The 16941-nt window shown below is 42.6% G+C and overlaps 1 protein-coding gene across 5 annotated transcripts in view; it reads left to right on the top strand.

Annotated features, from left to right (window-relative positions):
• The window catches only part of LOC138844788 (uncharacterized), a 51399-nt gene extending 37986 nt beyond the window's left edge, over positions 1-13413 (top strand). For all 5 annotated transcript variants that reach the window (XM_070054836.2, XM_070054834.2, XM_089309586.1 and 2 more), the window contains 3 exons: positions 5655-5781; positions 6026-6118; positions 9535-13413. In XM_070054836.2, the coding sequence (XP_069910937.1) occupies positions 5658-5781; positions 6026-6118; positions 9535-11543 (2226 nt within the window). In that variant the 5' untranslated portion in view covers positions 5655-5657 and the 3' untranslated portion in view covers positions 11544-13413. The remainder of the gene's footprint in view (positions 1-5654; positions 5782-6025; positions 6119-9534) is intronic.
• The last annotated feature ends 3528 nt before the right edge of the window (positions 13414-16941 follow it).

The following is a 16941-nucleotide window of genomic DNA, read 5'->3' on the forward strand; positions in this document are numbered from 1 at the left end:
AGAAGATGGCTCAAGTCCTTGGGTCCCTGCACCCCTGTGGGAGATCAGGAAGAAGCTCCTGGGTCCTGGCTTTGGTTGGTGCTGCTCTGGCCATTGCAGCCATTTGCAGAGTGAGCCATCAGATGGAAGATATCTCCCTCCCTCTCTCTCTCTCTCTCTCTCTCTCTCTCTGCATAAATTTCACTTTCACATAAATAAATACATCTTTAAAAAAAACAAAAAGCATATCATAAAAATTTTCCCATTTCAGTAATTTCTTCTTGAACAATATGCAATATACATGCAGCTACAGAAAATTACTGTGAACCTTTATCCTGCCTTCTGAGATAGTAAAATTATATTAAATTAGATTTCATATGATAATAAGCTTCTTAAAATATAAACCAAAAGAACACAATGAGCATATATAAGCCGAAATGTGAAGAACAACCTTATGGTCTCCAGATAATTTATTTTTATGAATCCCAGGACTCTTTTAGTATCAGCAGCTTTTCTAAGGTCTAATTGATAGGCAAAGACTTTGTTTATAGGAGCTTTTTTCTAAGTTTTTTAAAAAAATTATTTGAAAATATTGTATATAGAGGAGAGACCCAGAGAGATCTTCCTTCTGCTTGTTCACATCACAGATGGCTGCCTTGAGCAGGGCCAGGAAAGAATGAGGCCAGGAACCAAGATCTTCATCTGGGTCTCCCACATTGGTAGCATTTGCCCAAGTATTTGGATCATCTTCCATTGCTTTTCTCAGGCCATCAGCAGGAAGCTGGGTCAAAAGCAGAACAGCCAGAACATGAACCAGTGCTCATATGGGATGCTTGTATTGCAGACGGCAGGTTTACTTGTTTACAATGCTGGCCCTGCTTTATAGGAACTGCTAAATGAAATTTTGAAGTTGTATGCATTGTAGTTTGCATGTAATTCAACTTTCTTCCATACTTACTGATATATATCAGCATTTGATGTAGGACAAATCAGAAAACACAATGGCTTAACAAATAGCCATTTGATTTGCAGTTCTGACTCTGTGTTATGGGCTGTAGTCAGCTGGGCAGTTCCTATGATCAGTCCAGGAGCAGAAATGAGAGTTTAGCCATTTGGGGAACTGATTGAGGCTTCACTTAAGTGTCTGGGGTTTGTGGTGAATCTTGGCTACATATTATCTCTTTTTTTCTTTTTTTGACAGGCAGAGTTAGTGAGAGAGAGAGACAGAGACAAATGTTTTCCTTCCATTGGTTCACCCCCCAAATGGCCACTATGGCCAGCATGTTGTGCTGATCCAAAGCTAGGAGACAGGCACTTCCTCCTGATCTCCCATGTGGGTGCAGGGCCCCAGAACTTGGGCAATCCTCCACTGCCTTCCCAGGCCACAGCCGAGAGATAGACTGGAATAAGAGCAACTGGGTCAGAACCGGCACCCAAACTGGGACTAGCACCTGGAGTACCAGTGCCGTGGGCAGAGGATTAGCCTAGTGAGCCACAGCGCCAGCCTACATACTATCTCTTCAACAGGCAGGCCCCAGGGTTTTTCAGAAGATAACTGTCAGAAAAAGAAATCTGAGACGGGAAATACTTTACAAATTGTCTATTTCTGGGGCTGGTTCTGTGACACCACCTGTTGTGCCAGCATCCCATATGGGTGTCAGTTTGTGACTCGGCTGCTCCACTTCTGATCCAGCTCTTTGCTACAGCCTGGGAAAACAGTAGAAGATGTCCCAAGTCCTTTGGCCCCTGCTCCCTTGTGGGAGACCTGAAAGAAGCTCCTGGTTCATATCTTTGGATCTACACAGCTCCAGCCATTGCAGCCATCTGGAGAGTGAACCTGCAGTTCAAAGACCTCTCTTTCTCCTCCTTCTCTCCCTCCCTCCCTCCCTCCCTCCCTCCCTCTCTCCATCCCCCTTTCTCTCTTCTCTGCCTCTCCTTCTCTATGTAACTCTTTCATACAAATAAATATTTTAACAAATTGTCTCTTTCTATCACATTTACTGGTATCTCATTGGGTAAATCAAGTGAAATGGTGAAATTCAGGGTCTTTTTTTTTAAAAGATTTATTTATTTATTTGAAAGAGTTACACACACAGAGAGAGGGAGAGGCAGAAAGAGAGAGAGAGCTCTTCCATCTGCTGGTTCACTCCCCAGTTGGCTGCAATGGCCAGAGCTGTGCCAATCCAAAGCCAGGATCCAGGAGCTTCTTCTGGGTTTCCCACATGGGTACAGGGGCCCGAGGACTTAGGCCATCTTCTACTGCTTTCCCAGGCCATAGCAGACAGCTGGATCAGAGTGGAGCAGCTGGGAATCAAACCAGTGCCTATATGGGATGCCAGTCTGCAGGTGGCAGTTTTACCCACTAGGCCACAGTGCCAGCCCCAATCCAGGGTTTTGTGAAGGGATGAATTCAGGGAAAGGTGCTACTTGGAATCATTACTGGTAAAGTGCACTGCATTAAATATACATTATGTGCATTTGTTAACTTTCTTTAGTATAAACTTTAATAACAACATAATGTTTACCTCTGATAACCTCATTCATTTGAACACTCAACATTTCTTTTTACTTTTACATTATTATTTTACAAAATTTGTAGATAATGCTTTCGTTAAACCAATGATAACTTCTGTTTAATCTCTGCCACTTAATATAGGTGGGTGCATTTTCCTATGTATTTCTATTTTTACAGGTTTATTCCTCCACAGTGAAGCTGATGTTTTCTTGGTTAATGTATTTATTATTCTTTATTCATTCTATTGTATCCTTTTTCTCGCACTGTTCAGTGCAGAAGGAAACCAGAGGGTGTTTTTTTTTTTTTTTTTTTTTTAAGATTTCATTTATTTATTGAAAGAGTTGCAGAGAGAGAAAGTCTTCTATCTGCTGGCTCACCCTCCAAATTACTGCAAAGGCTGGAGCTCAGCCGATCCAAAGCCAAGACCCAAGAGCTTCTGGGTCTCCCATGCAGGTGCAGTGGCCCAAGGACTTGGACCATGTTTCACTGCTTTCTCAGGACATAGCAGAAAGCTAGATTGTAAGTTGAGCAGGCAGGACTCGAACCAGAACCCATATGGAATGTTGGCACTGCAGGCAGCAGCTTTACCCATTATGCCACAGCGTTGGCCTCCAGAGTTTTCTTTGAACTCCTGCCATTCACCTTCTCTCCCAGGTATGATTCTGGGTCCTCCACATCTTTCTAAGAGGAAAGAAAATTAATATATCACCTGTAAGTGTTTTTTTTTTAATTATTCCCCAGCTTGTCAGTACTCATTTTAGGTGTTTAATGCTAGTTTATTTATTTATTTTTTTAGATTTTTTTTATTTATTTGAAAGAGTTTCAGAGAGGCAGAGGGAGAGAGAGAGTCTTCCATCTGCTGGTTCACTCCCCAGTTGGCCACAATGGCCGGAGTTACACTAATCTAAAGCTAGAAGTGAAGAGCTTCTTCTGGGTCTCCCACATGGGTTCAGGGGCCCAAGGACTTAGGCCATCTTCTACTGAATTCCCAGGCCATAGCAGAGAGCTGGATTGGAAGTGGAGCCACTGGGACTTGAACTGGCACCAATATGGCATGCCAGCACTGAAGGCAGTGGCTTTACCTGCTATGCCACAGTGCCAGTCCCAGTATACTAGTTAATTAAAATGGAAAATATGGGGTCAGCTCTGTGGCTCAGTGGGTTAATGCCCTGGTCTAAAGCATTGACATTCCATATGGGCACCAGTTTGAGACCCAGCTGCTCCACTTCTGCTCCAGCTCTCTACTATGGCCTGGGAAAGTAGTGGAAGATGGCAGGTCCTTGGGCCCCTGAACCCATGTGGGAGACCCAGAAGAAGCTCCTGGTTCCTGGCTTCAGATTGGTGCAGTTCCAGCCATTGCAGCCAATTGGGGACTGAACCAGCAGATGGAAGACCTCTCTCTCTCTGCCTCTCCTCTCTCTGTGTAACTCTGACTTTCAAATAAATAAATATTTATTTATTTATTTGAAAGGTGGACTTGCAGAGATTGGGAGAGACAGGGAGACAAAAGGAGATATCTTCTATCTACTGTTTCATTCCCCAAATGCCCACAATGGCTGGGACTGGGCCAGGCCAAAGCCAGGAGCCTGGGACTCCATGGGTCTCCCACACTGGTGGAAGGATCCAAATACTCAAGCCATTTTCACTGCTCTTTCAATCAGATTAGCAGGGAACTAGATTGGAAGTGGAGCAGCAAGGACTCAAGTCCTCTGTTTACATGGGATGCCAGCATTGATGGTGGAGGCTTAGCCTGCTGGATCACAATTCTGGTGACTATTGCAGGTTCTGAAATAAATCTCTAAGCATTTTTCTCAGTGAGTCACAAATGCAGATTGTACTGCAGACATTCCCAGGTTCTCTTTTTGGGCAAATAAGTCTATTGCTTTCACTTTAATTATGTATAATGTTATTTCAAATGTTTATCATTTGAATGTTTTGGGCAAGTATTTCCATTGCTTTCACTTTAATTAGATATAATGTTATTTCTTTATTTCTTTCTTTCTTTATTTTTTTACAGGCAGAGTGAACAGTGAGAGAGACAGAGAGAAAGGTTTTCCTTTTTTTTTTTTTTTTTTTTTTTTTTTTTTGCCATTGGTTCACCCTCCAATGGCTGCCACGGCTGGCGCACTGCGACTGGTGCACCGTGCTGATCTGAAGCCAGGAGCCAGGTGCTTCTCTTGGTCTCCCAGGGGGTGCAGGGCCCAAGCACTTGGGCCATCCTCCACTGCACTCCCGGGCCATAGCAGAGAGCTGGCCTGGAAGAGGGGCAACCAGGACAGAATCCGGTGCCCCAACCGGGACAAGAACCCGGTGTGCCGCACCACTAGGTGGAGGATTAGCCTATTGAGCTGCGGCGCCGGCCGGTATAATGTTATTTCAATTGTTTATCAGTAGAATAATCATAGACAAGGGCAAAAGCTAATTTGTATTCTTTGTCTTACCTGTATTTTCTTACTTAAAAATATTTATTAGCTTGATAGAGAAAAAAGTTGATGGACTGAGAGAGAGCTTTGACACATTAATTCACTTCCTAGATAACCATACCAAATAGGTGGGGTAGGACTGAAGCCAGGATTGAGGAATGGAATCTAGGCCTCCTTCATTGGTGACATCACCATTGCTTCCCCAGGTTTGCATTATCTGGGAGCTAGAAACTAGAGCTGGCATTGGAAATCATAGACACTCTGAGGTGGCATCATAAACAACACTAAGCTAAATGTCTGCCCTGTCTTTTAATATATTTTTTCTCTGACATATTGGAAATGATATGCATGGTGTTTTCCTGGAAATTGTTTTCTGTTCATTCCCATCGTAATTTCACTGATGGTTTCTTGCCTTTTTTTCTCGATGCTTCTACATACTTCTCCTTAACATTGCCCATTCAAGAGTCAGTATTGCCCCTCTTCTAGCCTGCTGTGCAATTCCCCTTGACAGATGTGGCCTTTGTGATTTGAACCTCCTGTTTCCCTCTAGCTTGGGCATTTCTCACAGCCAGTAGATCATGGGTTTGACTCTGTTGAATGCTCTGTATGGCTTTCTAAACACTCAACAAGTCTAATGTGACACCATATCCTTCCTTTTTTCCTTCATAACCATACACAACGGTCAGTGTTTATTTTGTGATGGAGTTAACATGTTGACTGGAAGTGTAATATTATAGGTGATGACAGCATTTGAAGACCTGGCTGTGTACTTTACGTGGGAGGAATGGCAGAAAATGAACAATGCTCAGAAAATTCTGTACAGAGATGTGATGCTGGAGACCTACAGCAGCCTGTTCTCCTTGGGTGAGTGACACCCTTCACATGCCCAGTGATAACATTTTCTTGCTATTTGATAAATAAGGGAACAGTTTATAATGTTTAATATTGGGCAGGATTAGAATTTGAGTCCATGAATAATCTGAACATCTACCATCTAACAAAAGATTCAAATTGGAACATTTGTTGCATAGCTCCTGAACCAAGCTGTAGTCCTTCAAATAACCCAAGATAGTGATTTCACAAAGTCTTACTTTGTTTCCATTAATAGGGCACTGCATTACCAAACCTGACTTAATCTTCAAGTTGGAGCAAGGAGCAGAGCCATGGATGGTGGACGAATGCTTGAATGAGAGCCTTCCAGGTCAGTCTGCACATAAGATACAGGGAGGCCAAGGCAGAAAGTGTGCAGGTGTTGACTGGTGTTCTTTCCATGAATTTTTCTCAAGCCTTACTCCTGATGACAGCTGGTTTTGTGCATCAGACACAGGCATTTAGAGATACCAATATCTTTCTAACTTTTGTTCTTAGTGAAGATGTTCTTTGATTAAAAAAAAAAATCCAGTCATTTTCTGATGTTACTAAGGCTTTTATTTAGGTTTGATACATTCCCCAAATTCTACCTTGTCCTTCTCTATACTTTCATACCTTTTCCTTCATGCACTTATTAGTTCCTTCTATGCTTGTTAATTAGGCAACATACAGAAACTTATTTTTTTAAGATTAATTTTTCTGGTTTTTTTTTTTTTTTTTTGACAGGCAGAGTGGACAGTGAGAGAGACAGAAAGGTCTTCCTTTTGCTATTGGTTCACCCTCCAATGGCCACCATGGCCGGTGTGCTGTGGCTGGCACACCGCGCTGATCCAAAGCCAGGAGCCAGGTGCTTCTCCTGGTCTGCCATGCAGGTGTAGGGCCCAAGGACCTGGGCCATCCTCCACTGCACTCCTGGGCCACAGCAGAGAGCTGGCCTGGAAGAGGGGCAACCTGGACAAAATCCGGCACCATGACCAGGACTAGAACCTGGTGTGCTGGTGCGACAGACAGAGGATTAGCCTATTGAGTTGCCACGCTGGCCTGTTTCTGTTTTTTTTTGTTTTTTTTTTTTTTAAGATTTATTTATTTGAAAGTCAGAGAGCGAGAAGGAGGAGAGGCAGAGAGAGAAAGAGAGAGAGGTCTTCCCATCTTCCATCCACTGGTTCACTTCCCAATTGGCTGTCATGGCTGGAGCTGTACTGATCTGAAGCTAGGAGCCAGGAGCTTCTTCCAGGTCTCCCACATGGATACAGGGGTCCAAGGACTTGGGCCATCTTCTGCTTTCTCAGGCCATAGCAGAGTGCTGGATCAGAAGTGGAGCAGCTAGGACTTAAACTGGTGTTAAGTGGTGTTGGCACTGCAGGTGGTGGCTTTACCTGCTATACCACAATGCCAGCCCCTGGAAACTTATTTCTAACTCATTGCTCAGATTGAGTTCCCACTCATGATTTTGCCCAGGCATAGAACTTGCTCAGGACTGCATCAATAAATGTGAGCTCTCTCTTAGTCTTTTTCTTTTTTTTCCTCTGTGCCTCTGAAATAAATAAGAAAATTATAGTCTGTTGGAAACATTTGAGAAGTGAGCCTACAGTTGGCAAACCTCTGTTTCAGTCTGTCTTTATCTCTCATTCTGTCTCTCTGACTCTCAAGTAAGTAAATAAGTAAATGCTAAAAGATGATCATGTTTCTGGTGCTGTGGCATAGTGAATTAACACCCTAGCCTGAAGCACCAGCATCCCATATGGGCACCAGTTGTTCCACTTCTGATCCAGCTCTCAGCTATGGCCTGGGAAAGCAGTAGAAGATGTTCCAAGTCCTTGGACCCCTGCACCCGAGGGAGACCCAGAAGAAGTTCTTGGCTCCTGGCTTCAGATCAGCACAGTTCTGGCCGTTGTGGCCAATTGGGGAGTGAACCATTGGATCAAGACCTTACTCTCTCTTTGCCTCTCCTCTCTGTGTAACTCTGAATTTCAAATAAATCTTTAAAAATAAAAGATGGTCATGAGTAAGCCTCTGTGCTGTGACATCAGAAATTATGAAGCTAGGAATGATACTATGATGCAGTGTGTTAAAGCTCCAGCCTGCAACACTAGCATTGCATATGGGTGCCAGTTCAAGTCCCAGCTAGTCCTCTTCTAATCCAGCTCTCTGCTAATGCACCTGAGAAAAGAGCAGAGGTTGGCCCAAGTCTTTGGCCCCCTGTACCCATGTGGGAGACAAGAAAGACACTCCTGGCTCCTAACTTCATCTTGGCCCAGCACTGGTTGTGCCCATATGGGGAGTGAACCAGCAGATGGAAGACTTCTCTCTGTTTCTATCTCTCTATATAATTTTAGCTTTCAAATAAATAAAATAATTCTTTGAAAAAAAGAAATCCTAAACTAAGCATGAACTTATAAAAAACATGAAAAGAAGTGATCCTAGACTCACCAAGAAAGTAATGAGATTTTGAGACCCAAGGTCAAGTAGCCTTGTGGGTTTATGTTGGGTGGCTCAGATTTCTTTAAGGGTGGAGTTTGAAGTATGATTTCTCTCTTATTTTTCAGTATCATTGAAAAATAAGCAAATAAAAAGATAAGAAAAGCATAGGAAATGGAGCTTTCAGTGAAAATAGGAGGCAACTGATCAAAAGCCTCCAGAAATTCAAATTATCACACAGGAATGCTTCTAGAAAGAATTGAGAGGAGGTAACCAGCACTGATGATTTCATAATGAGCTAGAAAACACTTTTCAAAGAAGATGAGCACATCCCAGTTTGCAGAAACAAATTCTTCAAACTGATTGGGAGTGTTTAGCTAAAGTGGTATATTGGGAATTTTCTGTACCTGTTGTACTTCTGAGAAGCTGAAGGTGTTGGGTGTCCTTAGGAATTTAGGGAAGCTGTCATAGAGTAGAGACAAAGTAGTTTTTCATTTGAAAAATCCCACAAATGATGTTTACCTAGGAAGACTGAGCATGAGACACTCATAGATTCAAATCCTACTCCTTAAATGTTGTCCTGCTTAAAGTACAGGCACATTTCACTCTTCTCCACCTGCAAGTAAATGATCAGTAAAACTTTTTCATGTTTATGGTGGAGATATCAGAGAAGCAAAAAGCACACAATTTTTATAAAAATAAACTGGAGAAAAAGGACAGGGAAAAAAATGGTTGCTAGGCAGTGGGTGAATATTTTTATTAAATACTTTTCCATTCTTTAAAATATTTTATAGATATTTCATCTTTGTGAAAGGCAGAGTGATAGTGAGAGAAGAGAGAGAAAGAGGTCCTCTATTAGCTCACTTCCCAGATGCCTGCAACACTTAGGTCTAACAAGTCTGAAGCCAAAACTCTAGAATCCCTCTAGTCTTCCCTGGTTTCTCACAGGTTCCCAGGCACATGAACCATTATCTGCTTCCTTCCAGTTTACATAGGCAGAGAGCTGTACTGAAAGCAGAGTAGCCAGGGCTCAAACTGACACTGTTTTGAGATGCAGGCATCCCACACATCATAGCACAAATGTCATTCTACCATCCTTGACAAATTCCCATAGTAAAAAGGATCATGTTTGAACATTGGGAAACCTCATGGTATATTAATGTATTAAGGAGAAACACCATATAATGGTCACAGATAAGTACTTCATACTGATTTTGTGAAAATCTTATGCCACTTGGATAACAAGTAACTTCATTGCCTTTACATGAGTATGCCAGGAGAAACAGTTACATGTGATTCAGTGACATGATTGCTTTTTTCTCATTTCAGTGGGCATGAAAAGGGATGACCTGATTAGGATCAACCAGGAAAGTCAGGACAACAATCTGAATCAGGATTTTATGAAAAATAAGAAGACATCAGCTCTCAAGAGAGTTGAATTAAGAAAAACACTTAGTTTAAATTCAAGCCATATTCCAACACTGATTATTCAAAAGGGAAGCTATTCAGGATTGAAGCCTGAGGAATGCAATAAATGTCACACTGTGTATCCCCCCAGTGGGCCTGATCAACTACAGGCTGGAGAGAAATTTGATAACACTAAGATACCTGGAAAACCTCTCCAGTTCTGTGAGCCTCTTGGTCAGCATGACAAGATTCACATCATGAAGCAGCCATTTGGACCCACTGGACAAGCAAAAGTCTTCACAAGAAAGATGTTCTGTAAATCTGAGAGGGTTCATATGGCAGAAAACTGTAATAAATCAACTGTCACTTTTGGAAAAGCAACTCAAATAGAAAAGGCTATCTATGGAAATTCTAGCCTCAATATGCATCAACAAACTCACACAAGAAAGAAATTTTATAAGTACATCATGTATGTTGAACCTGTCATTCACCAGTCACATCTTACAATAAACCAGAGACTAAATACAAGGGAAAAACTTTACACATGTAAACCTTGTGGAAAATCACTCAGTTTTAATTCACCTTCTGAATGTAATGACTGTGAAAAAGCCTTTGGACAAAAGTCAGTCCTCAGGAAACGCCAACAAATTCACACAGGGGAGAAACCTCATGAATGTAGTGATTGTGGAAAAGCCTTTGGACGAAAGTCAAGCCTCATAAACCATCAGCGAATTCACACAGGAGAGAAACTTTATAAATGCCTTCATTGTGGAAAAGGCTTTCTATGGAAGTCAGACCTCATCAAACACCAGAGAATGCACACAGGGGAGAAACCTCATGAATGTAATGACTGTGGAAAAGCCTTTGGACGAAAGTCACACCTCATTGTGCACCAACAGATTCACACAGGGGAGAAACCTCATAAATGTAATGACTGTGGAAAAGCCTTTGGGCGAAAGTCATGCCTCAAAATACACCAGCGAATTCACACAGGGGAGAAACCTCATGAATGTAATGACTGTGGAAAAGCCTTTGGACGAAAGGCAGACCTCATCATACACCAGCGAATTCACACAGGGGAGAAACCTTATAAATGTAATGACTGTGGAAAAGCCTTTGGACAAAAGTCAGTCCTCATCCTACACCAGCGAATTCACACAGGGGAGAAACCTTATAAATGTAATGACTGTGGAAAAGCCTTTGGACAAAAGTCAGACCTCATCGTGCACCAGCAAAATCACACAGGGGAGAAACCTCATAAATGTAATGACTGTGGAAAAGCCTTTGGACGAAAGTTATGCCTCAAAATACACCAGCGAATTCACACAGGGCAGAAACCTCATGAATGTAATGACTGTGGAAAAGCCTTTGGACAAAAGTCACACCTCATTGTGCACCAACGGATTCACACAGGGGAGAAACCTCATAAATGTAATGACTGTGGAAAAGCCTTTGGACAAAAGTCAGAGCTCAAAATACACCAGCGAATTCACACAGGGGAGAAACCTCATGAATGTAATGACTGTGGAAAAGCCTTTGGACAAAAGTCAAGCCTCATAGTGCACCAGAGAATTCACACAGGGGAGAAACCTCATAAATGTAATGACTGTGGAAAAGCCTTTGGACGAAAGTCAGACCTCAGGAAACATCAGCAAATTCACACAGGGCAGAAACCTCATAAATGTAATGACTGTGGAAAAGCCTTTGGACGAAAGTCAGACCTCAGGAAACATCAGCAAATTCACACAGGGCAGAAACCTCATAAATGTAATGACTGTGGAAAAGCCTTTGGACGAAAGTCAAACCTCATCGTACACCAGCGAATTCACACAGGGGAGAAACCTCATGAATGTAATAACTGGAAAAGCCTTTGGACGAAAGTCACAGCTCATCGTACACCAGAGAATTCACACAGGGGAGAAACCTCATAAATGTAATGATTGTGGAAAAGCCTTTGGCCATAAGGTAGGCCTCATGATACATCAGCGAAATCACATAGGGCAGAAACCTCATGAATGTAATGACTGCGGAAAAGCCTTTGTATGGAAATCACACCTCATATCACACTGGAGAATTCACACAGGGGAGAAACCCCATGAATGTAATGACCAAGGGAAAGCCTCTGGATAAAAGTCAATCCTTTGGAAACATCAGAGAATTCCCACAGGGAAGAAGCCTCATGAATGCAATGATTTTGGAAAAGCCTTTGGACAAAAGACAAACCTCATATCACAGCAGAGAATTCACACAGGGTAGAAAACTCATGATCGTAATAACTGTGAAAAGCATTTAGCCATAAGTCAACCTTCATCATGCATCAGAGAATTCACACAGGGCAGAAACCTTATGAATGTAATGACTGGAAAAGCCTTTGGACAAAAGTCAAACCTCATAATGCACCAGAGAATACACACAGTGTTGAAACTTCATGAGTGTAATGACTGCGGAAAAACTTGATTTTAAGTTCCAACTCCAAATGCATCAGAGGATTCACACAGGGAAATAACCTTATAAATGTAATGACTGTGGAAAAGCCTTTTTCTATAAGTTATACCTCATATCAAAACAATTCACATAGGGCAGAAACCTTATGAATCTAATGAGTGTGGAAAAGCCTTTATAAATCATATGTTATATGGGAATCATATGTTATACAGGAAAGTATACAGTCAAACCAAACACAAGACCAGGAGATTAGAAATCTAAAAAAGACTGTTGGGAATCTACAGGATACTATAAAAAAAAAAAAAATAAGACCAACATTCTGGTTCTAGGAGTTCCTGCAGGCATGGTGAGAGAGAAAGGATTAGAAGGCATTTTTAGTGAAATACTAGCAGAAAACTTCCTGGGTTTGGAAAAAGAAAGAGACATCCAAGTACAGGAAGCACACAGAACTTTGAATAGACATGGTCAGAAAACATCCTTGCCATGACACATTGTAATCAAACTGCCACAGTGAAACAAAAAGACAAGATTCTAAAACGCGTAAGAGAGAAACATCAGATTACTCTCAGAGGATCTCCAATTAGACTCACAGCAGACTTCTCATCAGAAACCCTGCAGACTAAGAGAAAATGGCAAAATCTAGTCCAAGTCTGAAGAGAATAAAGCTGTCATCCCAGATTATTATACGCTGCAAAGCTCTCATTTGTGAATGAAGGTGAAATAAAGACCTTTCATAACAAACAGAAATTGAAAGAATTTGCCACCACTTGTCCAGACCAGCAAGATTTCTTCTTTTTTATTTTTTTTCCACTGTGGCAGATTTTATCTTTGTACTATGACTGTAGATAAGTGGACTTTCTGCTTTCTCTGAATCTCTGGAGGCTAGTAGTGGATGTGGCCAGAGAGCTCTGTTCAGTCTCCAGGGTTAAGGGTGTGCCTCAGGTGACACACCCAATTTTGGCATGTCTTATTTCTCTTTTTTTTTGATCAGAAGGGAAGCATCTTCTGCTCAGTTGGGCTCTTCTCCTCAATGGAGACCAGTGCCTGAGTACTAGCCCCAGTGGGTATAATATTTGTCTGCTCTGTCCAAAGAACCACACAAAGGATCTGTGTAGTCCTCAGTATAAGTTCAGATTCTCCAGAAATGTCTCTCATCCCCTTGGGCTAGATGGTGAAAGTGACATCTTAAGTTTTAACATATATATATATATATATGATTAAGGTTAAAAGTGACTGTATTTGATTGCATTAAGTTTTAAGTTGGTCATATAGAAGGCACCAATTGTTAAAGTGATCATATCGATAGAATTAACAGAATTAAAGAGAAGTAAATGCTTCAACATGGGAAGCAGTCCATACAGCAGACTCATAGAATGGCAATTGCTCTAAGTAACACTCAATGACCTCAGAGTCCTCCCTAAAGGCATTCTGGTCTGGCTAAAAACCCACAAGAGCATTTCAGGCATGGAAAGTTAGGACACTTATGCAAAAAGGTGTGCCTACATGGAGAGTCTCCCTGGGTGAGAGTCCTGTGGAAAGAAGTGGTCATCAAAGAAGGATGTACTCTCTTCAAAGGGAGAACTTTCACTTTGCTTACAGCCTTCTCTAAATATTGATGGAGCTTGTGGATTCAGAAGGCTTCCATAGCCTAGACAGCTCATGTCAAGAGCCTTGGGTGATCACTGATAGCACACAAAAAAGTGTGAATTCTTAAATTAACCATCAGAGTTACTTTGCACTAACTTCCCATGCAGGACCTTAAGACTATGCTTAAAAAGCAGAGGGGAGAGTACGGTACCCCCACTATGAATAGTGTATTAACTTTGCTCCTTTCACTGTAAAATTCTTACAGGTCTCACCCCATGGAGAGCCACCAGCAGTGAGACACTGGAGGCCTCTCACAGGTGCAACCCAATTGCCTCTGGTTTGACGGAGGGACCCAACCACCCAACAATGGAAGGGGTCTGATCCCCTCATAATGATGGGCAAAGGTTTTTCTTGTGTTTTCCAGGCAGTTAGACAGTGAGAGAGACAGAAAGGACTTCCTTCCATTGGTTCATCCCCCAAATGACCATTACAGCCAGTGCACTGCTCCGATCCAAAGCAAGGAGCCAGGTGCTTCCTCCTGGTCTCCCATGCGGGTGCAGGGCCCAAGAACTTGGGCCATCCTCCACTGCCTTCCCAGGCCACAGCAGAGAGCTGGACTGGAAGAGGAGCAACCGGGACAGAACTGGCACCCTAACTGGGACTAGAACCCAGTGTGCTGGTGCCACAGGCAGAGGATCAGCCCAGTGAGCCATGGCGCCAGCTTGAGTAGTAGTTTTACCATTAATTCACATAGTACAACACATTGAGGACAGAGATCCTACATGGAAAGCAGGTGCACAGTGATTCCCATTGTTGATTTAACAATTGACAGTCTTATTTATGATGTCAGTAATCACCCAAGGCTCTTATCTCAAGCTGCCGAGGCTATGGAAGCCTCTTGAGTTCACAAATTCCAACTTTATTTGGATAAGGCCATAATCAAAGTGGAAGTTCTCTCCTCCCTTCAGAGAAAGGTATCTCCTTTGACGGCCCGTTCTTTCCGCTTGGATCTCACTCACAGAGATCTTTCATTTAGCAACCTGGTTAATTTTAAAGTAACAAGCTGATATAAGTGCATATGAAAATGCAAAGAATCTAGGATAGCCAAAATAACTCTGAAAAAATAATAAAAATCAAAGGGATGATTTTTAAGTGTTATAAATTTATACTAATCTAAAGTGTGCTGTTGTCACACAGAAAGCCAGACAGATGAATGGAACACAAAAGAGGTTCCATAGAAGATCCAAACACAAACGGTGAGCAGGTTTTCTACAGAGGCACTATTGCAGTGCAGGGGAGAAAGTGTAGCCTTTTCAACACATGGTATTAGCACAATGAGATACTAATTTCCAATAAAATAGCTTCTATTTACAAAATTGAAAAGAAAATATGCCACAGATCTAACTGTAGTACTGAAAACTACAATACTTCCAGAAAAAAAAATCATAGAAGAATTTTTTTTTTACTTTAAGTTAGGCAAAGATTTCCTAGATACAAGAAAAAATTAAAATCTATAATTGAGTACAGGGATAATTTACACTTAATCAAAGTCTAAAACTTCTTTCCTTCAAGACTTATTTATTTATTTGAAAGGCAGAATTACAGAGTGGCAGATGCAGAGAGAGAGAGAGATTGTCCATCTGCTGGTTCACTCCCCAGATGGCCACAATGACCAGAGTTGGGCTGATCTGAAGTCAGGAGCCAACAGATTCTTCTGGATTTCCCATGTGGGTGCAGGAACCCAAGCACTTGGGCCATCTTCTACTGCTTTCCCTGGCTATAACAGTGAGCTTGATCAGAAGTGGAGCAGCCAGGACTCAAAGTCATACCCATATGGAATGCCGGCACTGCAGGCAACAGCTTTACCCACTATGCCATAGCATGGCCCCAAAAACTTCTTTTCAAAATGCTGTTTAAAGAATGAAAGTCAAAGCAAAAAAAAAAAAATCCTTGAAAAATATACTATGAGACCAGCTCTGTGGCATAGTGGGTAAAGCTACTGCTTAGAGTACCAGCATCCCATATGTGCACCCGTTTGAGTACCAGTTACTCAACTTCTGATTCAGCTCTCTGCTATAGCCTGGGAAAACAGTAATAGATGGCCCAAACCCTTGGGCCCCTGCACCCTCATGGGAGATCCGGAGGAAATGCTTGGCTCCTGGCTTTGGATAGGCACAGTTCTGGCCATTGCAGCCAACTGGGGAGTGAATTAGCAGTTGGAAGACCTATCTTTCTCTGCCTCTCCTCGCTCTGTGTAACTCTGACTTTCAAGTAAATAAATAAATCTTTTTTAAAAAAAGAAAAAGGGGCCGGCGCCGCGGCTCACTAGGCTAATCCTCCGCCTAGCGGTGCCGGCACACCAGGTTCTAGTCCCGGTCGGGGCGCCGGATTCTGTCCCGGTTGCCCCTCTTCCAGGCCAGCCCTCTGCTGTGGCCAGGGAGTGCAGTGGAGGATGGCCCAGGTGCTTGGGCCCTGCACCCCATGGGAGACCAGGAAAAGCACCTGGCTCCTGGCTCCTGGCTCCTGCCATTGGATCAGCGTGGTGTGCCGGCCGCAGTGTGCCGGCCGCGGCGGCCATTGGAAGGTGAACCAACGGCAAAGGAAGACCTTTCTCTCTGTCTCTCTCTCTCACTGTCCACTCTGCCTGTCAAAAACAAAAACAAAACAAAAAAAAAGGAAAAATATACCTGATAAATTAAATTTTATAATGCAATACATAAGATGCCACCAAAACAACCCTTAACTCTAAAATAGTGAGCATGTTAGAAATAGTTCACCACAGAAGACAGGAGAGGGAGCTGTTGTTTAATAATGGGTTGAGCCATCTCCTATAATACTGGGATTCTATATGAGTGCTGATTTGAATTCTGGCTGCTCTACTTCCAAACCAGTTATGTTAATGCTCCTGGGAAAGCAGCAGTGGATTCCACACATATTCTAACCCCTGGCACTTTTGTAGGAGACCGATATGCAGTGATCCTCACCAGGTAATCAGCGAGCCCTGAGTACATGTAACTTCCCACAGTGACTGCCCAAAGTCCCAGCCATACCCTGAGCCCTCCATGCAGCATCAGTGTTCTCACAGTCCCAGCACACAAGCCTCCCACAGTGATGAGCACCCAGCCCCCCATTAGTTCTTCCCACCAAATTCAAGTTTCTCTGCTCTGCTGTTTGCTGGGTGTACAGACACTGGTGCGTCTATTACATATGTCCAAAATGATGCCTGCTCTCTATCAGCTTGTTACAAAATGCCAGTTTCAGGGTGGTCAGGGAGAGAGAAACACAGCAGGTACACTG

The sequence above is a fragment of the Oryctolagus cuniculus genome, chromosome 12, assembly GCF_051225735.1.
Source record: "Oryctolagus cuniculus isolate XC-2025 breed Fujian yellow rabbit chromosome 12, ASM5122573v1, whole genome shotgun sequence".
Classification (NCBI taxonomy): domain Eukaryota; kingdom Metazoa; phylum Chordata; class Mammalia; order Lagomorpha; family Leporidae; genus Oryctolagus; species Oryctolagus cuniculus.